The sequence below is a fragment of the Notolepis coatsorum genome (assembly GCF_963971535.1).
Source record: "Notolepis coatsorum genome assembly, chromosome: 1".
Taxonomy (NCBI): Eukaryota; Metazoa; Chordata; class Actinopteri; order Aulopiformes; family Paralepididae; genus Notolepis; species Notolepis coatsorum.
The window spans coordinates 306,169,328-306,195,684 of record NC_140165.1 but is presented as its reverse complement, the minus strand read 5'-3'; the positions used below and the strand labels follow the sequence as shown (position 1 = coordinate 306,195,684).

The 26,357-nt window shown below is 43.5% G+C and overlaps 1 protein-coding gene across 1 annotated transcript in view; it reads left to right on the top strand.

Moving 5' to 3' along the window:
* Positions 1–15,872, top strand: part of sytl2b (synaptotagmin-like 2b) — a 37,997-nt gene extending 22,125 nt beyond the window's left edge. The window contains exons 8-17 of the mRNA XM_084325729.1: positions 553–666; positions 774–815; positions 1,354–1,448; positions 5,096–5,265; positions 6,435–6,537; positions 9,089–9,256; positions 10,023–10,107; positions 10,518–10,620; positions 12,183–12,391; positions 15,356–15,872. Of these exons, the coding sequence (XP_084181855.1) occupies positions 553–666; positions 774–815; positions 1,354–1,448; positions 5,096–5,265; positions 6,435–6,537; positions 9,089–9,256; positions 10,023–10,107; positions 10,518–10,620; positions 12,183–12,391; positions 15,356–15,504 (1,238 nt within the window). The 3' untranslated portion in view covers positions 15,505–15,872. The remainder of the gene's footprint in view (positions 1–552; positions 667–773; positions 816–1,353; positions 1,449–5,095; positions 5,266–6,434; positions 6,538–9,088; positions 9,257–10,022; positions 10,108–10,517; positions 10,621–12,182; positions 12,392–15,355) is intronic.
* The last annotated feature ends 10,485 nt before the right edge of the window (positions 15,873–26,357 follow it).

The window sequence follows — 26,357 nt, the reverse complement described above, 5'->3', positions numbered from 1 at the left end:
AAAAACTGTCGTGGAGGGGGTTGTGCATGACCCCCTCCAAACCACCCTTGCCTGCCCAAAAAAAAAAAAAAAAAAAAAAGGGGGGGCCCATCTGGGCTAAGCCCCGGATCTCCTACAATCCTAAATCCGCCCCTGATATATATAGCCTACAAACAGATCTATTTTAGAGAAGCCTTTTCACGACCTTCAGATCCCACTGTAACTAAAATGACAGGCCTATTTTGCTCCAATTAGCTGTCACTGTCAATCACACTCAGATTCCGGCAACAGTCAAACACGGACCAAAGTTAGCCTGCTTGGCTAGCTTATCAAGCTAGCCCCCCAGAATGACAAAACCTGGCGAGTCGCAGAGCGGAAAGTGCAGTTCAGCAACAAATAGAATAGATATGTTGCCTTCACACCAAGCTATGTCAGTCAATTTAGAATACAGTATATTTAAACAACCAAAGCCAGTAGTGGGGTGACAGTGGTTCGACTGAGGGCTCTGAACTCCAGAGACTCAAATAGTAAAAACTAGGTAAACATGAGCTAACTGTTTTCTCAATACTTTAGGTGAAAACGACAATGGGCATTTGAGTCCCGTGAGGAGTGCATTGAGACGGGCTGAGACCAGGCCAACAAGTCTGGCTAAAAGCTTGGAGGACATCACGGCGTCCTCGCCACCAGGTAAGCATGTCTTCAACATCTCTTCATCAGCTCCTATTCTCCCCACATCTATAAAACATGGACATTTTGAACATGATCTGATATCAAACCATCATTATTTCTCACAGGTCAAGAAAGAAGACAAGATCCCACTGTTGATCACAGTGATGGTTGACGTTTGTCTCATGCTTTACATATATGTACATATATACTGTATATACAGGTGCATCTCAATAAATTAGAATATTGAGGAAATATGGGTTGCCTCCACGCCACGCCGCATTGATTCAAGCAAAAGGAGCCCCGACCAAGTAATGATACTTTTCAGTAGGCGGACATTTCTGTGATATATATATATATATTTTCTTATTGGTCTTATGTAATATAGAAAATGTCTCAGATACAGAATTTGGGGTTTTCATTAGCTATAAGCCATAATCATCACAATCGAAAGAAATAAAGGCTTGAAATATTTCACTCTGTGTGTAATGAATCTATATAATATATGATTTTCACTTTCTTAATTGAATTACTGAAATAAATGAACTTTTCCTCGATATTCGAATTCATTGAGAGGCACCTGTATATATATATTCGTTTTTATTCATATATATATATATTTTTTGTATATTTATACATTTTAATTATATTTTCTGTACTTATAAGTGAGCGGGCCTCTCAGTCCTTTTTCATCCAACCATCCCACAGCTTCCTCTGGCCCCTCGCTCTCCTCGTCCTCCTTCTCGGACCCAGAACACATGAAAAAGATGAGCAAGTCGGTTCCCTCGTTTCTACAGAAGGAGGTAAAGCCCCCCCCCCCCCCCTCCCAGCCGCACCGTCGCTTTAATCCTCTGGACTGGAGCCTGTTGTGTTTGCGTTGTGCGTGACGGGGGAACCGTGTGCCTGCTGTCTTCACCGCAGACACTGTGACTAAACCTCAGGGCTGGCCCATGGGTCTTTTGGGCCCTATAGGCGAGATCCTGAAAATGGTAGTAAAGAGTAATAATCCGAGAGAAACACTGTAACTCAGTGGATCCCAAACATTTTCAATCAGGCCCCACGTGGGTAGTTGGAAATATTTTCTAGCCCCACCAAACCTGGTCCCCACCTAGATGTAGGCTAGAATCTAGATTTTAGGGTACAAACATGCCATTTCCTCTACTACTAACAAAACAAGATTAACATAACAAGACACAAAGACACAATTATAGTTTTATATTTTATTTGAAAATGAACAAACGCGTGGCAAATTATCCTGTGCCACTCTGAAATGATTAGACCTAATCCAAAATGTAGTTGTAGGCCTACAGTATATGGATAGGAGATTTATTTTCATTCAAATAATAATAATTTGGCAAAAGGTATGCTTCTGAACGTGCTCTGTATAAAGAATAACACATGACAGTCAGTTCATTTTTGTTGACATTGGCGTTTATCAGTTTTGGTGCAAAATTTATATAAGTTTTATTTGTTTCCGCACCCCACATGCAGTACCTCCGCACCCCACTAGGGCGTCGCGCCACACACACTTTGGGAACCACTGCTGTAACTGGTGAAATTGATTCACCAGACTACATTAAATCATCTTTGCAGACACCTCATTTCACCAGTCAGTGTTTTTCTCGGACGTTGAGAAAACGGGGGGCACTCATACTTTCGAGGCCCTAGGTGACCGTCTGTATGGCCTGTAGGACGGGCCGGCCTTGACTAAACCTCAGCAAACCTAAACGTAAACCTCTGGCATGACGTCTGTTTCTCTCTGAGTGTTCACACACAACACGCGTCACTTACGCACAAGAAAAGTCCCCAGTCACTGCTTACTCACCCAGCATTACCGTGTGGGTTTTTATATGTAGCCTATTGACGTTCCCACTCGCACGATTACTCCGTAAATCCTTGGTTCTCAGCGGACCATTTCGACTGGATCACAGACATGGCTGTAAAAAAAGAACTGCCATACTAATAATGTTATCTGTGATGTTTGGATCTCTATAAACGTCTCATTTCATTGCCTATGTCACTGCGTACACTCCCCAAGCTCTCTAGGAGAATTCTGAGACGCTTCCTGCACCGCAATGGTTCACATCGGGTAAAAGATGACTGTATAGAGTAACTTGCATGAGACGTGTTTTGAGCCTTACAACCTGTGAATATGATTTTACCAAATGTTCATGATAGGCAACAGCCAGAAATCGTACAAGGCAGAATGATTTTCATTAGGTTTCTGACCTGATTTCTTTTAATAGCTTTTTCTTGGATAATGGATCATATTTTCCTTGTATAGTATGTAATACAATGGCTTCATTGTGGGTCCCTGATACAAAACCAGAGAGCCACTGCTTTAAATAAATACAAGACATGGTCAAAGAAATGTTTTGAAGACCTGCCACTTTGAAGGGTTTGGTGGTGGGTTATTTACCAACATGGACTCTGTCCTGTTATCCCTAAAAAGGCCAGTTCTGTTTCGTAATGGATCTCGCTCGGCGTCACTACTGCACTGTACCTCGCTCGTGCACGCGCACTGAATAAAAAATTCCACAATGTACCTTTACATCCCAACATTCGTCTGACCACACCCCTATCAGCTTACCTTCATAAGCAGGTGTGTGGCCACCTACTCGCCTCCTTCTTCGCTTTCACCACAAGGAAGTGCCTTCGGTAGATCCCCACTTGACGAGGTTGCTAGTTGAAGAAAGTTGAGACGAGTTTACATTGTGCTTGTTTTTTTCTTCTCTCATAAATATTCAAGAGAAAAATCTAAGTCATAATGTCTACTTCGGAGAGTCGTAGAACCACTCTTCACCAGCGGTTCTCCATTCCCGCCTCCGTCGTGCGCTCTGGTGCGGGGCTGTTGCCGCGTTCGTGGTCGGCAGCCACGCCCGGTAGGCATCCGATGGGTAGTTTGCCTCTCCGAGGAGCCAGTGCACCAGTGCCGTCGCCTCTGCGATGGCCTGGTCCTGGCTCTGGTTCCTCTGTTTCCGGGAAATCGTCCGTTGTTGAACGGCCGGTTCCTTTGGTTCCGGAGGATTTGAGACGTAAACTTTTTGCGTCTGCTCGTTCCCGTCGCAAGATGGTGACCTGCAGACGCGAACGGCCTGGGTTTGGGGAATTGCTGGAGACCAGCGAGGATGTGTCGGTATGAAAACAATCTTATGCTATATGCTGTATGCTATGTCCTTCTCATTTCATGCATTCATTACATCCTTTATTTATCCTCGAAGAAGGTTGTTGATGTTTCCCTCATTTACAACGCTGTCGAGGTTTACAGGCATATTAAAACAGATGAAAACACAAAATGAGGAAAGGAAAATCTGATTCGACAAATTAGACATTGAATAAAAAAAACGAAGAAGAACAAAATGAAAAACAGTCACAGACTGAAACTGAGATTTGTGATCATGTTTTTAAACTGTCCATAGAATAGTGAGGTATTGATTTTCAGCAAGAGTTGAAGATCATTCCAAGAGGCGGGTGCATTCAAATAAAAGGCTGACTCATTTGAGTCAGACAGGGTCCATAGTTACAATCTATAGCAACATTGTGATATGTAAGGGATAATGTATAGCTACGAGGTCATTGTCGCAAAATAATTGACCGACACGGAGTTTAAAATACAGAGGCGCCTCGGTGAGGTGTTTTAAACGTCAGTGAAGGTCAATTATTTTTATTTTATAATAAGCTATACATTATCCCGCTTATTACATGGCTAACTTAATAACAATATACCTAATTCATTTTACAAAATCGACAAGACGAGATCAAATGCAGACGCAGTTGTTCTGTGGCTCCGTCAGCCCAAATAAAGTGATTATTATTATCGCGGGCAGCCCGGCAGGTGTGTCTGATTGCACTGAAACAGTGTGTGTCAGTGGGGCTTGATTACTCCAGCTGCGAAAAACAATAATCACCGGTGGTTATCGAAAAATAATTCACCGCTGTCGGGGGCTATTGACCAATCACAATCAAGCATTTCGGCGAATGTTAAAACGCCATGTAATAAAAGGTAGTAATCTCCCTGCAATAGCCAGATAAACATGTACTGTTTATTTCACATCTCTGCCACAGAGGACCAAAAACAATATTCCACCAACAATATACGATGATCGTCACATTTAATCATACTGTAAACAATATTACAGCACTTGAAAATGTGATTAGAGGATCAAGAAAAGAGGGCCGGGCTTGAGATAGGTCAACTGGAATTTCCCCAAGGGGATTAATAAAGGAATATCTTATGTTATCTTATCTTATTGTATCATTCCATTCCATTGACTGTTTGTGTGTTGTCTTCATAAAGCACAAAAATGTGTGTGTGTGTGTGTGTGTGTGTGTGTGTGTGTGTGTGTGTGTGTGTGTGTGTGTGTGTGTGTGTGTGTGTGTGTGTGTGTGTGTGTGTGTGTGTGTGTGTGTGTGTGTGTGTGTGTGTGTGTGTGTGTGTGTGTGTGTGTAGCTGAGCGGCAGTGTGACGACAGTGTGCAGCGGGGACTTTGGGAACATGGAGGTCCAGGGAACCATTCAGTTCTCCATAAACTACGTCCAAAAGCTCAGAGAGTTCCACATCTTTGTGGTTCAGTGCAGCGACCTGGCCGCCGTCGACCCCAAAAGGGGACGCTCAGATGCGTGAGTACTGTCTCCACCAGAGCGCCGCGATTCTGTGGTTCTCAAACCGTTCGATGTCAAATCAAATCAAATCAAAATGTATTTGTTAAGCCCAAAATCACAAGGTACGGTCCCTGTGGGTTGGACAAGTCTTCTTTAAACAAGTCAAGAAGAAACATCACAATAAATCAATAACAAAAACCATCTTAAAATCCAAAATAAATGCAACACTCCCAGACATGGTATGTATGTCCAGAAGCCATGTATGTCCATATATATTTGATAATATGTTCTTTTTCGATAACCACCGTTTCTTAACCATAGGCAAAGTGATTGACAGAAAGGCTTGCTAGCATAAAGTAATTTATCTGGGTCATTGTCATGGGCACACGGGATAAGTTTGCCTTCAGAGCTTTCTACCAGATAGCCAAACAAACACATACATTTTGAACTGTGATGAGGCTCTAGCCACACGGTATATAAAATAATAATCAACACCCCTCCAGCCAATCAGAATTGAGTATTCACCCATTCATTCATTCAATCTTTATTTAATCTCGAAGGATCATTGAGATCAAGCTCTCATTTACAATGACGTTGAGAAATACAACACATAATAAATACAAAAAAAAAGAAAACATTATAGAAACAGAAAGTCAATCAATTAAACATTTTAAATGATTAGAAACAACTGCAGACTATGGTGATTTTAACTGACCAATAGATACTAATGAATTGAACGTTTTAAAGTGCATTGCTAAACAATTCCATGTTTCTGGGGCACAGAAGCTAAAAGCAGATTTCCCTAACTCTAGGAACCACCCAGGCGGTGGTATAACGTGAGGTAATGACAGTATTATTTGAGGACACATTCCACTCTACAACTGCCAGAGATAACAAATGAGCATTCCCATTAGCATGTTCCCTCGTGAATGTTTTTCCTCTCTTTGTTAACACATTCGTCATGGCAACTGTCTGTAGGTAAGATGAATGACTACTGATGGTGTGCTGCTAGTGTAGCTTACATAACTACTGTGTGTGTGTGTGTGTGTGTGTGTGTGTGTGTGTGTGTGTGTGTGTGTGTGTGTGTGTGTGTGTGTGTGTGTGTGTGTGTGTGTGTGTGTGTGTGTGTGTGTGTGTGTGTGTGTGTTTGTATGTGTGTGTGTGTGTGTGTGTGTGTCTCTCTCCAGGTATGTAAAAAGTTACCTGGTTCCTGACAAAGCTAACCTCGGAAAGAGGAAGACGTCGGTGAAGAAGAAAACGCTGAACCCGACTTTCAACGAGATCCTCAGAGTAAGAATTGGCAGAAGTACCCAATAAGTAAAGAAGCACCCACTCACAGGAGAGCTGCTCAGACACCCACCACCTCTCAGACATCCCTGTCTGTTCACACGGCTGTTATCCATGTCTTTCTAAGGGCGCGTTCACACCTACCCTGTTTGGTCCATTTTAAGTGGACCATGGTCCCTTTAAGTGGACCATGGTCCCTTTAGATCGATAGTCCGTTTTGGTTTGTACAGGTGTGAACGCAAACCGAACTATAATGAGGACCAAACAACCGAACCATGGTCCTCTTGAAAAGTTGGGACTCGGTTCGTTTTTCAAAGTGGACCACGGTTCGTTTGCTGCTGGTGTGAACGCGATCGAACTTTATATAATACCTAATCTAGAGCAAATGAGCGACAGGTGCCTAGTGGCGGCGGTCGCGCGACCCAACTTGACAGCGCCAAGTGACAGCTTGCGCGCGACCCAACTCAAATTAATGACAGGCGCGCGGACAGTCTCTCTCTTCCTCTCTCTCTCTCTCTCTCTCTCTCTCTCCCTCTCTAGTCGACTTGCGCCGTGCTCGTAATAGTATCTCTCTCATTACGCTGCCGGCAACTGTTTACGTTTGTGAGTGCTATAGTCCAATAGATGCGACAGCATGTCCTTTGTTTACAAATTAGATCCGCACCAAACAGGGTAGTGTGAACGCAGACCAAATCAAACAATGTATCATTTTCACATTTGGTCCACCAAATGGTCCACCGGACTTTCAGGTGTGAATACGCCCTACGTGACTTAATTTTTATAAAAAAATATTCTCCGCCTGATTTTTCAATTTTTCTCCCCATCCCAATTTAGTCGTTATGCCAATTCCCCCCCTCCCCTACCTGGTTGTTGTGCGCATGTTCCTCCTACTGGTCGGTACAAGGGAACCCTGAAGTCCACCACATGCTTCCTCCGACACATGTGGAGACAGCCAGCGGCTCTCTTTTCACCTGGCAGTGAGGACTCTCATTGGTGAAGCGTAAGAACGCGTGGGAGGTTACCACCCCATCGACTTCCCTCCCGCTAACTCAGCCAAACGAGTTAGTATGACGACCGGCCCAAGCCGCAGGGCAATGCTGACTCCGGGAGTCGAGACCGCAGCCTCTTGCATTGGTGACGAGCGCAATCTCCGCTACGCCACCCGACCGCCCCTAAGTGACTTAATTTAAGATTAAAGGTGCTATAGATAACATTTTATGCAGAGTAATGTTTAAAAAAAATATAAAAATTAGCTTTTAGAAAGGTGAGGAATAAAAGTTAGTATTGTAGTCTCCCCAAAAAAGAGAATTGATTAATGAATGTATCATTTAAAGAATATTGTTGGTCCAAGATGAATGTTGGAGGCATGTGTTTGTTTGTTTGTTTGTTTGTTTTATTTAGATCCCCATTAGCTCGTCAGGTAGTCGGAAGGTTCCCGGTTCGATTCCCCCTCCTCCCGGGCAGCATGTCGATATGTCCTTGAGCAAGACACTTAACCCCTAATTGCTCCCGATGAGCAGGTTGGCACCTTGCATGGTTGCCTCCGCCATTGGTGTGTGAATGGGTGACTGTGAGGAACAAAATTGTAAAGAGCTTTAGATAACAGCTGCTATATAAATGCACCATTTACTCAACCATGTGGAAGAAGCGCTGCCATGTAGTGGTTGAATCCACGCGGCCCTCGTTCCATCGGACCGACTACTAAATTATTAGCTTATTCTAGGGCTGACCCCTATTAGTCGATCATTAGTTGACTAATCGGTCAAAAGGAGCCGTAGTCGACTGGCCAACCTCTTAGTCGAATACATGCATGCTATTACATTACATTACATACATTACATGCTATACTATGTTATTTGATACTATCTTGTCTAGCACAGTCTCTGGAGCGTAACAGTAAGAAGCATTTTGTATGAAAGTATTCTGTACTTCTGTATGACAACTATTAAAGAAACTTGAAACTTGAATATATATATAAAAAAATTATATATATTTATAATTTTTTTTATCATTCTTTCCAAAAGAAAAGAGGCCTAGAAGCGTGGCTAACGCTAATGGCACGCATACCAGAGGCTAACTGCCTACGAAAACAGGCACAGAGGCACTGAAAGAGGATTTCACCCATCTAATGAACACACTAGACTAGACAAATATCAAGATGTATCCATCAGTGGACCAATTGCATGCTTTCGCAGAGGACAAGAAGCCTTCAGTCGACTCCTTCAGACATTAAGCACCCCCCACAGCCCAAATGGAATGATACAAAATAAAAAAAATAATTAAATCTTATTTTTTTTATATTATACTTATTTTTTTTCTTCTTCTTTTTTGTCGACCAATAGTCGACTAACGGCAAATTTTGGCCAATCATAGTCGACCATCCAAATCCTTAGTCGGGGACAGCCCTAGCTTATTCCATGTAACTGTAGTCGGTGGGCGAGTCTCCCACACGGTCCTCATTCTAATCTAAAATGATCGAAAATCTTTTTTGAATGCAACACTTGACCTACAATAGAGCCGACAATAGAATCTCACTCCTATGCGGTCCCTGCAGTATCGGGTTCGCATGGAGTACCTCCGGACCCAGACCCTCATTCTCTCCGTCTGGCACCACGACACGTTTGGCAAGAACAGCTTCCTGGGCGAGGTGGACGTGGACCTGTCCAGGTGGGACTTTGAGTTTGACCACACCCAGATGAACTACTTGGCTCTGAAAGCCAGGGTGAGTGAGAAACCCCTTGGAGATAACACGTGCACACACACACACACACACACACACAGACACACACACACACACACACACACACACACACACACACACACAGAAATACACACACACACACACACACACGCACACACACACACACACAGAAATACACACACACACACACACACAGAAATACACACGCACAAAAGCATGCATGCACACACACACACAAAAACACACACACAAAAATACACACACACACATACAAAAACACACGTGCACAAAAACGCAAACACACACAAAAACATGCACACAAAAATACAAACACACACATGCACAAACACACACATGCACAAACACACGTACAAAACACACACATACACGCACACACACACACGCCATGGTCAACGACAAACTCCCTTGTACTCGCTCATTTTGTTAATATCTAGCAAAACAGGGAGGGAGAGGGGGGGGGTGTGCCTATCGGTTTAAATGTAACTAACATCTCTGATTGGTGTTCACTCTTGCGAGAGGAGGGGGGGGGGTGAAGGTGAAAAAGTTGAAGACTATAGTCAACTAGTGACGTCTCGAGTGACAACATTTCCCTCGCTGCGGTCTCTGTCTCCACTGTCATCCGCTGCTCCTCGCTCTCCTCAGTAGGCGGTGAATGAAGACCGGACGCTTTTTCATTGTCAAGCGCACTGGGGGACCCTGGTGGGTCGGGCCGGTGTGATGGATCTTAAATGTGTTTATTTCATATTCCCTCTACGTCCATCTTCAGCCGCACTCCAATCTAGTGCCTTCGGACGACAGGGGAGAGATGAGACTGGCCATACGCTTCCTGCCCCAGATCTCCCACAGTGAAGGTACGTACGTGGGGGGGGTCGACAGTGGCTCAGGAGGTAGAGCAGTCGTCTGGTAATCCGGAGGTTCCTGGTTTGATTCCCGCTCCTCCCGGTCAGCGTGTCGAAGTGTCCTTGAGCAAGACACTTAACCCCTAACTGCTCCCGATGAGTAGGTTGGCACCTTGCATGGTCGCCTCCGCCGTCGGTGTGTGACTGAATGTGTGAGTGAATGGGTCAAATGTGATGAACAAATTAATTGTAAAGCGCTTTGGATAAAAGCTGCAATATAAATGCACCATTTACTTCATAAAGAGAGCCCGGTTGTGTCGGGTCATTTGTTTTGTCTCAAATTATTATTACTTTTCGTTCAAGAGTCAAAGTGGACCCTGTTAACTGAAATGTATATTTGACTGTCATTTCTTCCTGGATAGGCGTGGGGAAAAAGGGCCCCAGAACCGGGGAGGTCCACATCTGGGTGAAAGAATGCAAGAACCTGCCTCTCATCAGAACCACCATCGACCCATATGTTAAGTGGTATGCACAGAACGCCCTCAACTCATAGCATTGCCTTTTGCAGTATAGATTAGATTCAAATGTATTGTCATTATGCAGCACAAGTACAGTACAACTGAAAGATGTTTGGCATCCAACCAGAGTGCAAATGTAGCAGTAAAGTGCAACAGTAATATACAGTACAATGTACAGGTGATTAAACTGGGTACAAAATATACAATTTAGTACTACTGAGTGTAGTGCTAATCAGATGTATGTACAGAGTTGTAGTATAATATGTACAGTGGTGCAGGTGTACAGACAGTATGGTAGTAGTCATACTGGCCAACAGCGTAACTAGAGTAGGATATGTACAGATATAGATATAACGGAACATAGACCAATCTCGGTCACTCTCTTTGTCTGTAGACCAAATTCGGTCACGCCCCATTTTGCGCGACATCCAGGCTTTTTTTACCGTCAGCGTTTGGCAATTTCATGTCGACAGCTACAGTAGGTGAAGTGAAATTGTACTTATTTTAGAATATATATATATCAAATTTCATGAGTATTCATCTATATTTAGTCATCTAAAGACTATTAGATATGAACGTATGTACCAGTAAAAAGTGGGAATCTCTAGAATGTGTTTTCGGCGACGGTGTTTACAAGTGCGGGTAGCCTCTCTAATCAACTTACACAACACTTTCTGTTGTCAGTAGATGGCAGCATTGGTTTAAAAGGTGAAAATGTTATGACTACAAAATGACTACAAATCCCAAGACATTTATCACCTAGTTCACAGGTCAGCACCGGATTAGGAAAACGTCTGAATCTGAACAGCGTTAAACTATTAATGCGACCTGAATATAGTGACCGAGAATGGTCACCTAATTATCTTAACAAAAGTGCATCATTAGCATTATGTTTGTTGTCTAAAGGGGAACATAATGGTACAATTTAAGATTTTAATGTTATCTGCATATAAAGGACAAATAAAACATTGTTAATTTGTAAGAAACCTCAATGAAAACGGTGCAGGGTAAGTTATATTCGCTATTGTTATGAAAATGTGATAGAATCCTATAAAAATGTGGACGCATTTGGTCACTGTGACGTTAGTATATGTAAAAGGTCTATGTGCAGGTAGATACATACAGGTGTGGATAGATGTACAGTATATGTGGTGAGAATACAAATATATTGAAGAGTATAAATAATAAATAAGACTAAATCAAAAGGAGTAACACAACAAGATAAAATAAACTAAGATAAAAACAAAGAGAATCAGCGAAAACAAGATAAAAACTAAGAAAATAAGCAAAAACAAGATAAAAAAGAAGAGAATCAGCTCAAACGAGATAAAAGCAAAGATAAAAGCAAAGATAAAAAGTAAAAGAAATCAGCAAAAACAAGATGGAAAACAAAGAGAATCAGCGAAAACAAAGAGAACCCATTCTGCAGATAATGTAAAAGTACTATGTGCAGGTAAATACAGACAGCCAGGTGTGGATATATATATATATATATACATTATATATACGGTATGTAGAGGACAATATACAGCGTGGGTAACGTAAACAAACGTCTCCCCCCGTCTTCAGCTCCGTGCTGCCGGACACGAGCAGGAAGAGCCGGCAGAAGACGCGCGTGCTGCGCAGGACGGCGGCGCCCGTCTTCAACCACACCATGGTGTACGACGGCATCAGGCAAGAGGACCTGGCGGAGGCCTGCGTGGAGCTGACCGCGTGGGACCGGGACCGGCTGGGCAGCAGCACCCTGCTGGGGGGCCTGAGGCTGGGGCTGGGCACAGGTACTGTCGGGACGGAGAAGGAGATCCATCTCACGTCGGTCTAGATAGGCACACACCCAATATGACGAGTTTTATTTTGGTCACATGTGCCGCGCCGCCATTGCGAAGTTGCATACAGTTGTTGCTGGAGCCGTTCTGTTGTGTTCTTAGTTTGTTTATTATTTGTTTACATTTCGTTTTTGTACCTCTGTAGCCATCTACCCCACCTATAGCATCCAACGTTTGGTAGTGAACATTAAGGGTGGGGGGGGGGGGGGGGGGGGGGGGGGGACTTTTAGGTCTTAGGTTGCTTGTTGTTTAGGTTTTAGGTCGAGGAGGCCTAAGCATGGTCACATGTTTGGTTAATGACCAGGTAGAGAAGGCCTAGGCATGGTCACATGTTTGGTTAATGACCAGGTAGAGGAGGCCTAGGCATGGTCACATGTTTGGTTAATGACCAGGTAGAGAAGGCCTAGGCATGGTCACATGTTTGGTTAATGACCAGGTAGAGAAGGCCTAGGCATGGTCACATGTTTGGTTAATGACCAGGTAGAGGAGGCCTAGGCATGGTCACATGTTTGGTTAATGACCAGGTAGAGGAGGCCTAGGCATGGTCACATGTTTGGTTAATGACCAGGTAGAGAAGGCCTAGGCATGGTCACATGTTTGGTTAATGACCAGGTAGAGAAGGCCTAGGCATGGTCACATGTTTGGTTAATGACCAGGTAGAGCAGGCCTAGGCATGGTCACATGTTTGGTTAATGACCAGGTAGAGGAGGCCTAGGCATGGTCACATGTTTGGTTAATGACCAGGTAGAGGAGACCTAGGCATGGTCACATGTTTGGTTAATGACCAGGTAGAGGAGGCCTAGGCATGGTCACATGTTTGGTTAATGACCAGGTAGAGGAGGCCTAGGCATGGTCACATGTTTGGTTAATGACCAGGTAGAGGAGGCCTAGGCATGGTCACAAGTTTGGTTAATGACCAGGTAGAGGAGGCCTAGGCATGGTCACATGTTTGGTTAATGACCAGGTAGAGGAGGCCTAGGCATGGTCACATGTTTGGTTAATGACCAGGTAGAGGAGGCCTAGGCATGGTCACATGTTTGGTTAATGACCAGGTAGAGGAGGCCTAGGCATGGTCACAAGTTTGGTTAATGACCAGGTAGAGGAGGCCTAGGCATGGTCACAAGTTTGGTTAATGACCAGGTAGAGGAGGCCTAGGCATGGTCACATGTTTGGTTAATGACCAGGTAGAGGAGGCCTAGGCATGGTCACATGTTTGGTTAATGACCAGGTAGAGGAGGCCTAGGCATGGTCACATGTTTGGTTAATGACCAGGTAGAGGAGGCCTAGGCATGGTCACAAGTTTGGTTAATGACCAGGTAGAGGAGGCCTAGGCATGGTCACATGTTTGGTTAATGACCAGGTAGAGGAGGCCTAGGCATGGTCACATGTTTGGTTAATGACCAGGTAGAGGAGGCCTAGGCATGGTCACATGTTTGGTTAATGACCAGGTAGAGGAGGCCTAGGCATGGTCACATGTTTGGTTAATGACCAGGTAGAGGAGGCCTAGGCATGGTCACATGTTTGGTTAACCCTTTCTCTGCCACGCTTATGTACATCCTTATACCATCCTCTGCCAGCTCTATTTGTCTATGGAGAAGTTCCCCTTCTTTGCAGGGCTATAACTTTTTAAATTGTATTGCTAAATTGACATTACTATGGCCCATTCAACGTCAATTATCTATCGTTCAGGATGTAGGAATGTTATACTTTTTCATTCACATATTCATACTAAAATACGGTCTAAAGTATAAATATGTTTTTATCGTTTTCTGCAGCATTCTGCAGAACGTGATTTATAGCCCTAAATGCATTATATTGATGATCAAATACAGTTTGATAGCGATCGGCGCCAGATAAAAAATTTCAAATGGACGTGCTTCTAGAAGTTACTACTTATCATCTGATGTTGACCGGATGGGGGGGGGGGGTCGTTTATAATTCCGTGGCCAACGTTAGATGATTCATGTAGTGTGGGTGATATGATCATTAGAGCAGTTTGTATCAAACACGGTAAACATAAACGCTGAAACTTACCCCAGTCTCCTCGGGCCGTTGGGCGATGAGCGTGGAGCAAAAAGATTCCTATTATGGGATGTTGAAATATGCGATCCATCTCCAGGTTGTATAATAGTATATACGTCCAAATCATGCTGTTTATCGAGTTATTGGTAACGGATCGCTATTCATTGTGTCGAGCACGATTCCCGGGACCTATAGCGAGTGGTCGAACCGAATTTGGATGAGCACCAGTTTCCGTTTCCGGTTTCCGGTTTGGGCGATCCGCCGATCGGCCACCAGATGGCGCTCTTGAACCGTTGGAGAGTTGAGAGGGGATCAACAGTAGATCTCAAGTCTCCGCGGGAGAAATATGATTGCGATCACAGATTTTTGAAATATTGATCTCAATGACGTGTTACGGCGTCATTGGCAGATTAAGCATGGCGGGGAATGACGAGTTACGGCGTCCTTGGCGATTAAAGGGTTAATGACCAGGTCGAGGAGGCCTAGGCATGGTCACATGTTTGGTTAATGACCAGGTAGAGAAGGCCTAGGCATGGTCACATGTTTGGTTAATGACCAGGTAGAGAAGGCCTAGGCATGGTCACATGTTTGGTTAATGACCAGGTAGAGAAGGCCTAGGCATGGTCACATGTTTGGTTAATGACCAGGTAGAGAAGGCGAGTATTAGACCCTTTATTTTGATGTTTTTTGCCCAGTTCCTTTCATATTTCAAGATTCTTTAAATAAACCTATACATCATTCGATTAATTAATTCATGGATCTCATTTTGTATTTATTTTTTTGGATGTGCGTGTTGAAGACACTACCTGGTTAGCAAACAAAAAGCCAATACAGTTGTATTCACAAAGCAATGATGTTTCCTTTGTTTGTACCTCCCTCTGTCGCCCCCTGCAGGTAAGAGTTATGGAGCAGCCGTGGACTGGATGGACTCCACTATGGATGAAGTGACTCTGTGGGAGCGCATGATGGCCTCTCCCAATGACTGGGTGGAACAGCTGATCCCCCTAAGAGCCATTGCTTCTGCCAAAACTGCACTGAAATAAATACAAGTTAAATACTTGCCACATTTCAAAGCCTATATTTATATAAGATAGAATAGATATACACATTGTATGTTACTTGACACATAATCAAATGCTTTATATTTGTTAACATAAAGAGAAACAAAGAAGACTTGTAAATACATATATATACACAGAACTGCACATCTTCTTGCACAATCTCTTAAAAAATCTTAAATTGTACTTGGAATACTTGGGCTATATCTTCTAAAAACCTTGCTTCTGTGATTAACATGTGGCATTATGACAGTATTGCTAAGGAATCTATTGTCATTTACAATGTGTTTGACATATCATTTACAATGATATTAGATTTTACATCAGTAATGTATTAACCCCAACTGGAATTAAAGAAGTGCAATGATGAACAACGTTCTCAAATCACAGTGTTCTGGACAGTCAAGATGATTTATATATATGTGTGTCAAGTTGAAAGTAAGACGTGTGCTTGATTCGTACCTGTATAGATCACTGCACTTCCGTGTTACATTGAGCTCATGGAGGAGAGAGGGGGGGGGGGGGATGAATGAATAAATGTAGATGAGAGCCTTGACATTAACACATTGAGTGCCAGCCACGAGATATCTCGTGATTTCATGCCATGCGTTGAGTGCCAGGGACGAGAAATCTCGTTATTTAATCGTTATTGCTTTTATTAGCGATATCCATTCATTTTTCATCAATCTAGCCTCACGTTATCATTGGGACTGTCTATGAGCTCGAACAGGGAAAATACCGCCCCCTATCGTCTCCCGGATGGTAATGCACCCATTGGATTGGACTCAATGGAAATGCATGGGGGGGAAAAAACCCAGAAACCACATTTTACTTCTCAGACATGTAACCGGAGACGATTGGATTCAGTGTGGACCCTCAGAGCAGCGTGGATTATCTGCTTCGAGTACCTAACGTTGGATCAATAAACGCGATCGATATTTGGAATGGCGATCAGGAATTGGAATAATCTTTTTGCAGAACAAAGGTGAGGTAAGGAATCTATGTTACCAGTCTTGGGGTAATCAGATGTATTTTTCACATATATCTCAATGTGTCCCCTATGTGTGTGTGTGTGTGTGTGCGGCGTTAGCGCCAGGCAGGGCATAGATAATCGATTTTTCAGCCTGCACGCATAAGTACACATATACTATCGATAATCTAGCGTTTATTTGAAAACGATTCATAAATCAGCCGGAAAATGACGTGTTGTGTTGTGTGTATTCCAGTAAAGAGCTATTATCACAGAATTTTTTTTTCTCTAGTAATTTCCAAAAACTTATAAAACGGAAATGTACAGATGAAAAAACAATCCGTTTCGTACATGTTGACTGCAAGCAAGTCATTGATAAGCGACGGGCGTATTAGACACAGCCATAATATAGAATATAGAAATAGCTCCGCGAAAATCATGAAATATCGGAAAATTCAGTCCAAAAAGGCTGGCATTCAAGCGATAAATCGTGCGCCCCCCTGCTGGCACTCAAAGTGTTAAGTGGTTGTAGCTACGGCTGTGGGGGTGCTGGAGACATTACCCAATATACCTTTATACGCCTGAGTCTCCTGAACACAGAGAAACCAATCCCAAGTCGATCGGCACTTTCTCGGCCGAGCTATAGTCACTTTTTCGCACCTACTCCCGAACTACGCATGCGAATAATTTGATGAACCTAGACTCTGGCGTGGTGGGCAATCTGTGCATGCAGAGTTCGGGAGTAGGTGCGGAAAGGTGACTAGCTCGGCCGAGAAAGTGCCGATCGACTTGGGATTGGTCTCTCCGTGTTCAGGAGACTCACACCCCTTCCTGACAGGCAGCGACGCGAGCGTGATTGCGAAAATGATTAAAATGTATTAGTTTCAATCAGACTATCCTGACCTGCCGCGAGCGACAGCGAACTGAGCGGTGATGTCGTTCCCCCCTCAAATATTCGCTCGCTGTGTCTCTAGTTGAGCGATTACGCGGCCGAGTCCCGCCCCTAAACACTTCTTATTGGTCGAGAATCGCAGGCTGCTTTGTCCCTGTGCTTCCAGGTAACACACACACACAGCCACACTCGGACACGCGCCGCGTCATATCAGGACAGTGTCGCGTGCGAATTCGTCTCCAGTTCGCTCGCTCGCTGCCTGTCAGGAACCGGTGTCAGGCGTATAAAAGTCATGGATCATGTCTCCACTACCCCCACAGCCGTAGCTACCACTTAATGTCAAGGCTCTCAGTCTCATCCACATTCATTCATTTTCTCCCCCTCCCCGCTCTCTCCTCCATGAGCTCAATGTAACGCGGAAGTGCAGTGGTCTATGGAGCTCGTGAGGGGGGGGGGGGTGGAAAGAGAGCGCAAGGAGATACATACTATTAATGAATGTTGATTAGACAGAGCGTGACGTACGTATCCCCCCCTTCCGGCCCCCACTCCCTGCTCTCTCCTATGAGCTCAAAATGCCGGAAGTGTTGCGGTGGTCAATCCCAGCCTCACACGTCAGACCCATGGAACGTAGGCAAGCTTGCGTACGTTCCATGGGTCTGACGTAGGCTCAGACTAGTGTGTGTGTGTGTGTCATTAAGCAGCTGGCACAGCATCACCATTGTGGGCCCTCCTTGTGCCAGACGGCCATCCTGCATCACTAGCCCCACCTGGTGGACGGACTCACGTATTACAGACTCGCATACTTTGCCTTATATAGTCAGGAACTTGCCTGGTAGGAGGTTCTGGAACCCGTGACGGGTTTGGATTCCTGTGGCTCTTCAAATACACTCTCAGTTGAGATATTTAGGAAGAATGAAAGTTTGTTCCCTTAACTTTAACAACAAACGGCTTCTGACAATAATGACAGGGTGACCAGTCTGCACCACCCAGAGCCTCCCTGTCGTTTTGTCTTGTCGTGTTCTAAGGACACTGCAGCTGAAGTGAGCCGAAGGGTGTTTTGACCAGGAAGTCTGTGCTAGTGAGGAAGCAGGGTGGAATGTTATAAGTACTTCTACTCAATTGCTATACTTCAGTAACATTTTGAGGTATTTGTCCATTACTTTAGTGTTGTTTTATTTCTGGGGACATTACACTTTTCCCCACTGTAAGTCAAAATACCACATACGTTAACTAAGACCTGCATGTACTAATTACTTGAATCTTTTTTTTAAGGATTTTACATTCATCTATTTATGACCTATTTAAAGCCTGTTTAGCGTAAGGCATTAAAGATGGAATGCTTCTTCATAACAAAATATGAGGAGATGATGTTGAACAAGTACTTTTACTTGTGGTGATACTTGAGAAAATCTGAAAATGTTGGTGTCAAGTAATTTAATTTACATTTACAAGGAGCACTTGACTTGACTCTCCCAGCCAAGCCTTCATGGCTTCTTCACAGATAGCAGGGTTTCACGTGAGATAAACAACAGGCTAGTCAAATATGCAAGACAATGCTTTAGCTAACAACCAAGCATACCAAGAAATTCAGAATTCTCTCTCTTATTAAAGGTAGAATGTGTAATGCCGTAAAACAGCAACGTCTAGGCAAAAGAGCCCCACTTGGTAGTGTTTGTTTTGGTCTGATGTGTGGGTTGGAGCAGTGGTGTAGTCCAGCTTTTTGCCTAAGTGGCCTAAGCCAGGTAGGGCGGCACTATTAGTTATAATAGTAGTATTGAACATTCGTGCCGATCTGTCACAATTCAAGCACAATTCAAATTCAGAATATTATGAACTTGGCAGGCAGTGAAGACACAGACAGGATTCAAGATTTGATGTCTCCCCTGTAGTCAGGAATATTAAAACATTTTGCAGAGGGTACACTATTTCAGAATTTTGCAGGCAGTACACTCAGTGTACCCAGTGTACCCCTAGACTACACTACTGGGTTGGAGTTAAATCACTTATTATACTGTGAGTTTCTCCAGACCTCTCTTGGTAGAGCCTGAGGTGTGGCCAGCAGTAGCGACCCCTCCCCTATAAAGTAAGGGATAATGTATAGCTACGAGGTCATTGTCGCAAAATAATTGACCGACACGGAGTTTAGAACACCGATGCGCCGCGCCGAGGTGTTCTAAACGCAGTGAAGGTCAATTATTTTGCGTCAATGACCGAGTATAGGCTATACATTATCCCGCTTATTACATGGCTAACTTACTAACAATATACTTCAATTTTACACCATCGACAAGACGAGATCAAATGCAGACGCAGTTCTGTTCTGTCGCTCCGCCCTGTCATCGCCGGCAGCTTCCCCGGCAGCCGGCAGTGTCTGATTGCACTGATGTCAGTGGGCTTGATTGCGAACAGCTGCGCACAGCGGTCATTATTGCTCAGCAGAGGTCCGTTCTCGAGTAATAACGGACCTCTGACGAGCGCTATTGACCAATCACAATCAAGCATTTCGGCGAATGTTAAAACGCCATGTAATACTGAACGTGTCAGACAAACACAGTAAACAGTACCATGTTGTCATCTTTTGCCTAGAGGTCGTTGTTTGACGACATTACAGGTTCTAGAAATTGGAAAATGCACATATCATTTCCAAATAATAACAAATGTAACCATTAATACAACACTTTATTATGACACTGTCAAATGACTACAAAATATTCATCATTCAATTATAATACAAAAGATGACCCAAGGGGATCAATAAAGGAATATCTTATCTCATGACATTGTACGGAATCTGTATTCGTATAACTGCATATCTTTGTCCTATATTGTGCTGATCACGATTATTTACCCGTAAGCCTACTGCTTCGTTGTCACCTTATTGCAAAGCTATCTGTTTTGTGATCGCTATAAATTGTGAGGTTCAGCTAAATGTTTTCTACAGTATGACAGTCTTCATAACACAACAGAGTGGGAATACTTTCTACGGTATACGACAAGGCATCGTGCTGGGGGTTACGGCGGAGAGGGTGGTGAAGGATCTCTGCTCTCAGCCGGGGAGGGTTCATGTCCATTGACTGCTTGTCCGCCTTCTGATGTACACGCCAAACAGTATCGCCATAGCGACGCAGATAATAGCTACGATCACTAAGGTGACAGCCACGCCCACCACGGCGCCACTACTCCCCTGTTTAGAGGAATCTGGGTGGACGGAGAAGAAGATGATCAATGGTAAATGGTGCATTTATATAGCAGCTTTTATCCAAAGCGCTTTACAATTTTGTTCCTCACATTTTACCCAATCACTCACACATTCACACACCGACGGCGGAGGCGTCCATGCACGGTTCCGACCTGCTCATCGGGAGCAGTTAGGGGTTAATAAGTGTCTTGCTCAAGGACACTTTCACACACTGCCCGGGAGGAGGGGGAATCGAAACCTGGAACCTTACGATTACCAGACGACTGCTCTACCTCCTGAACCACTGTCACCCCAGAAGAAGCAAGTAATCAAGACATTAGAGAATACTGTAGTCGTTGAAAGAGTTACTGTAAGTTACATGGTTTCTTATTACGGCTGTCCCAGACTAGCTCTTAGACTAGGCAACAAATCAATTATCAAACAATCTGTAAAAATCGATTTCCCCTAATGCTAGTCCTGCTAGGGCCTGTATTAAGTAAGGCTGCCCCCATGTTATGATTTCACATTTACATGACTTTTATTTAAAGCGACTTACAAGTTCTGTACAACAGGTCAGCAGGAAGGGTACAACTCTGGCAGCTAAGTAACAATGTTCATCAAACAGTGTTGAACTTGGGTGCTGTAGTGTTGAGTGCATAATATTATTAGTAAAGACATATTAGTAGAGTAGGTAGTAATATAGGCAAGGTGGATTATTTAGTAGCAAAGTGCATGATAGTAAAAGACAGTGAGAAGGACAGATTTCAGATATTGATTGAAGAAGTGTGTTTTTAGTTGACAGCGGAAAATTGGTCAGATGATTGGTATGTCACCAGTCCTCCTAATCTACCACACAATGCACCTCCTCTTTTGCTGTTAGTGCTAACATTGGTTACCAAAAAAAGCAGTTAGGGGTCAAGTGTCTTGCTCAAGGACACTTCGACACGCTGCACGGGAGGAGGGGGAATCGAACCAGGAACCTTCTGATTACCAGACGACCGCTCTACCTCCTGAGCCACTGTCGCCCGAGAAGAAGCAAGTAATCAAGACATTAGAATGAATGTCAGATACTAAATGTTGCAGCTAACGCTAGACAGTTAGCCGCTGTCAATCAGACGTGACTGACAGCAGCAAGCGCCCTTTCAGCTGAGATTCAGGTCCGGCTACTGAAACAGGTCCCAACCACAGTCCGACCGCAGGAGGCAATGGACGCCATCTACACTTGTTACTTCCTGGTTCCCAAGAAAACTAGGGGAGTATGAGGCTCATTCTGGACACACACACACACACACACACACAAAATGTAAAATATCCTTACATTGAAGAGCTGTTCCACCCGGATGACCTGTTGAAGAGGGAAAAACAACAGAGAGAATATATAACTCTGCACTCAAAGACCGTTTCTCCTAGGAGGGCTTGCTACCAGCTTGGCTGGTCGTTCATACTAACGCAATTGGCAGTGTTAGGGGTGGGAAGCTGGTGGGTGGGGATCGGACGTTGTGGACAGCGACTCCTACAGGTCGGTTGGTGCGCCTGCGCAGCAGAATCAGGAAGCAACGGGGGCGGCGTGTCCCTCCCACGCAGACCCTCGCCGCTGAGAGATCACGCTGTGCAGGTGAAAAGATGCGACGGCTGCCTCCTCGTGTATCCACATTGTAGCCGACCAGTGGGAGGCATGGCCTAACAGCGTTCGAGACAGGGGCGGGTAGAATTGGACAATATGAAATTGGGATGGGAGAAAAATAGAAAATGGGAGAAAAAAGTAGATACAAAAAAAAGACTGTTTCTCCTCGATGCTTGATGTCTTAGCACACCAACCGTTGTTCAGTAGTTTGGACGCCATTATGCGAGCGGAGGTGACTGTATCTGTCCTGTTGACCGACATATCATCCAAACCGCTAGCTTCCGATTGTTTGTGAAATGCAGCTTCTTAACCTGGTCCTTTTAAAGACAGCAGCATTAACCGTCTGTCGTTTCTTTCTTTTTGACACGGTGCACATATGTATTTCATCAGAGAGGTCAGAGTGCAGGGTCGCCCACAGTGCAGCGCCCCTTGGAGCAGTTTTGGGGTTCAGTACCTTGCTCAAAGGCACGTAGGCAGGATGATGGCCACCGTAGATGTAATACCAGCCACCCTTTAGTCACCAGCTCACAGCTGGAATACACCCTCCCATCAACTGTGGCGGGGATCGAACCAGCGACCTTTCGGTTACTGGACTTTACCTCTAGGCCATCCTGCCTCCCTTATCCTTATCCTCATCATTAGGGCACACGTATCTTGTGTTTTATTATAATTGACATGTCCTTGTGATGTTGTGAACTATAAGTGTAAGACTGTGTTTGGCACAGTGTGGTTTCTGAACTGCTGAGCAGGCTGTTTTGAGCCATCAGGGTCAAAAAAAATATATCCCACAGACTGCTCTTACTCAGCACTACAACCATTTGGACCTTTGTATGAGTGCCAACAGGGTTATCCTGTTGTTGTTGTTTTTGTTGTTGTTGTTGTTGAGATTTAAAGTATCTGTTGTGATGTCACACCTCCGTATCAGTGCAGGTTAATGTAACCCCTACCACCCGGTCACAATCTGTTTGAGACACTTCCCTCTGGCAGGAAGCTGCGATCCATCAGGGCCAAAACCTCACTCCACAAGAACAGCTTCTACCCCTCTGCAGTGAGCCTCATCAACAAGAACAGCTTCTACCCCTCTGCAGTGATCCTCATCAACAAGAACAGCTTCTACCCCTCTGCAGTGAGCCTCATCAACAAGAACAGCTTCCTCTGCAGTGAGCCTCATCAACAAGAACAGCTTCTACCCCTCTGCAGTGAGCCTCATCAACAAGAACAGCTTCCTCTGCAGTGAGCCTCATAAACAAGAACAGCTTCTACCCCTCTGCAGTGAGCCTCATCAACAAGAACAGCTTCCTCTGCAGTGGGCCTCATGTCACAAGAACAGCTTCTACCCTTCTGCAGTGAGCCTCATCAACAAGAACAGCTTCCTCTGCAGTGAGCCTCATCAACAAGAACAGCTTCCTCTGCAGTGAGCCTCATCAACAAGAACAGCTTCTACCCCTCTGCAGTGAGCCTCATCAACAAGAACAGCTTCCTCTGCAGTGAGCCTCATCAACAAGAACAGCTTCTACCCCTCTGCAGTGAGCCTCATCAACAAGGCTCAGGACCCCCACTGACACAGTCTCTCATCTCCTCTCCCCATAGACACTATACGAAGACAAGCGTCTGTCACAACGTGTAACATTAACACACCCTTCCTTGGACTACATATTGTTTTGCACAATACTGCACAAATGCACCGTATTCTATTATAATTTAGTGTATATACCATACTACAATCATGCACAATTGTACAGCCCTGTTCTATATTATATTATATTATATTATATTATATTATATTATATTATATTGTATTTCTATTCTAATTTAGTTTTATATATATTCCATTTTATTTTCTTCTATTTTTTCTTTTTTTTTCTTCTATTTTATTGTCTGTTGATGCACCAAAGGACCAAGACACATCCCTTGTATGCACAAGCTTACTTGACAATAAAGAGTTATTTCTGATTCTGATTCTGAACTGAAGTGGCAGATCAGAGAACAGATATAGGGGCCAGTGGTTCTGAATTCTTTTACACTTAGTTGTCTGTTTCTACTTTTACTTTTATTGGATTGTGTATTGCATGGCATGTTGTTGTTGCCGTGCTGTCATTGAGATGTTTTTGTTGTTTTTTGTTTTTGTTACCTGTGAAGCTACAAATATGAATTGCCCCACGCAGGATCAATAAAGTTGTCTGAATCTAAATTCTGACAGGATTTCCTGTCGAGCGTTCTGGAGGTGTGGCTTTATTTAATTTAACAAAACATCTTTGACGGAAGGCGCCAACATAATAACCCCAAAGACCAAGACTACCCCAAGCCCCGGATTCTATGTACACAAGCGCCCAGTTTACGCTAATAGCTGTAATAGTATTGGCAAATTATTAAATTGTATGCTTAATTACATGCTCATATGAGTACATGAACACAGACATACATTCACACACACAATTGTGTGTGTTATGATGAATTGAAAATGGGGGACCCTGATGTAAACAAGACGAAAGTCTTTCTCTGGTCTGCATCCCCTTAACAATTGTGTGTATTGAGCTGTACTGTATTGTACCCATTCTGCAATCTGTTAATAAAGTTTTCAATCAATTTTCAATCAACACACACACAAACAAAAAACCAAACAAACAAACGCTCACCAATATTCTTACCATTAGGATCTTCACCAATTGGTTTACCTGTAAACCAAAAATAAAAATATGGTCAAAGTTGAAAAGATATAATAAAAATATTTTCACTCTACGCTTGATCTTTGAACACAGTAGACCAGAGGTTCCCACACTTTTTTGAACCAAGGCACCGCTGAATCTTTCCTCCTTCTCCAAGGCACCCCAACCCCTCGAAGAGTTAAAAAATGTAATGTGTTTAATTATTGATGAATAATATTATGAATAGGTATGTTATTTAGTTTTGGCTGAAAATAATGCCTTTGTAAACATTTTTATAATAATGCACAAACAAACCTAAACTGAACTGACCAAATGTATTTCTCCAATGAGTTTTAAAAGGATATTCAAAGTAATTGACAAGGCAAGATTATGGCAAGAATGCATTAGCTCAGTCAAACTTGGGTCCTGAAATAAAACATGGCCGCACCTTGGCTGGACACTTTGATGATTTGAGAGGTGATCACAGCCTCCTCCGTAGGCGGCTCGCTGGTAACTGTGATGTCTCTTCTCCGCCTGTTTGTGGGACTTGAACAGTTCTATAAAAAAAAAAAAAAATATTAAAAGAAGAAGAAAAGAAGAATAATAATAATTAAAAAAAAAAAGGTTAAAAGAGAAAACCCTTTTTTCTCCCTTTCTGCATGTGACTAAAAAGTGTGTAAAGTGGCAGAAATATCCGGGCTCAACATGGACATTGTCTTTTTGTGTATGTGTATGTCACTATGTGTGTTTCAAGTTTTGTTTAACTTGTCACATATAAGGTACATAGTGAAATTCTTGGTTCTGTATGACCCTCCTGAAATTGTGCTTCCTACAGTAACAACTAAAAGAATAAAGACCAATCACCATACAAAATATCCAATATACAGTGGCGTTTTTATATGTAAAATGTTGGTGGGGCAATGATTTTTTTCTGGCCTGGTGGTATGTGTGTGTGTGTGTGTGGGGGGGGGGGGTATTTGTCTTTTTTTTTTTTTTTTTTTCACTTTGTGATGGATTAAATTAACTGCCATTATAGAGCTCAACGCCACTGAAGGCCACACCAAAGCACACAGATACCTTTTTATGGATTCTATGACAACCATGACAACAACCTTGTCTTTGAACATGACACTACCATCATCAAGCGATTCAACACAACAGCATTGCCAAAGCACAGACCAGGACCATAACATACATCAGGATGATAAAATATCACTCCCCAAAGCTGTGGGCTCACTTGTCGATTATTTTGGGAACAAAGTCCTGTAGCTCCTGAATTAGCTGGCCCCCATGGTATTGCAACTTGTGAGTAAACGTTGTTATCCTCTTTAACACATTCCCGGCCAATCATGTATATATAATATATATAGGCTATACGTGATTGATTGGGAGCCAGCGCTTGACGGCCAATCACGTATATATACGTTTTTAACTCGTTTTTTCTTTTATTTGATTTGAATATCCTATTCAATGTCACAGAGCTGTATTTTGGCTGGAAAAGGCATATTGGGACTCCGAAAGTGCAGTAC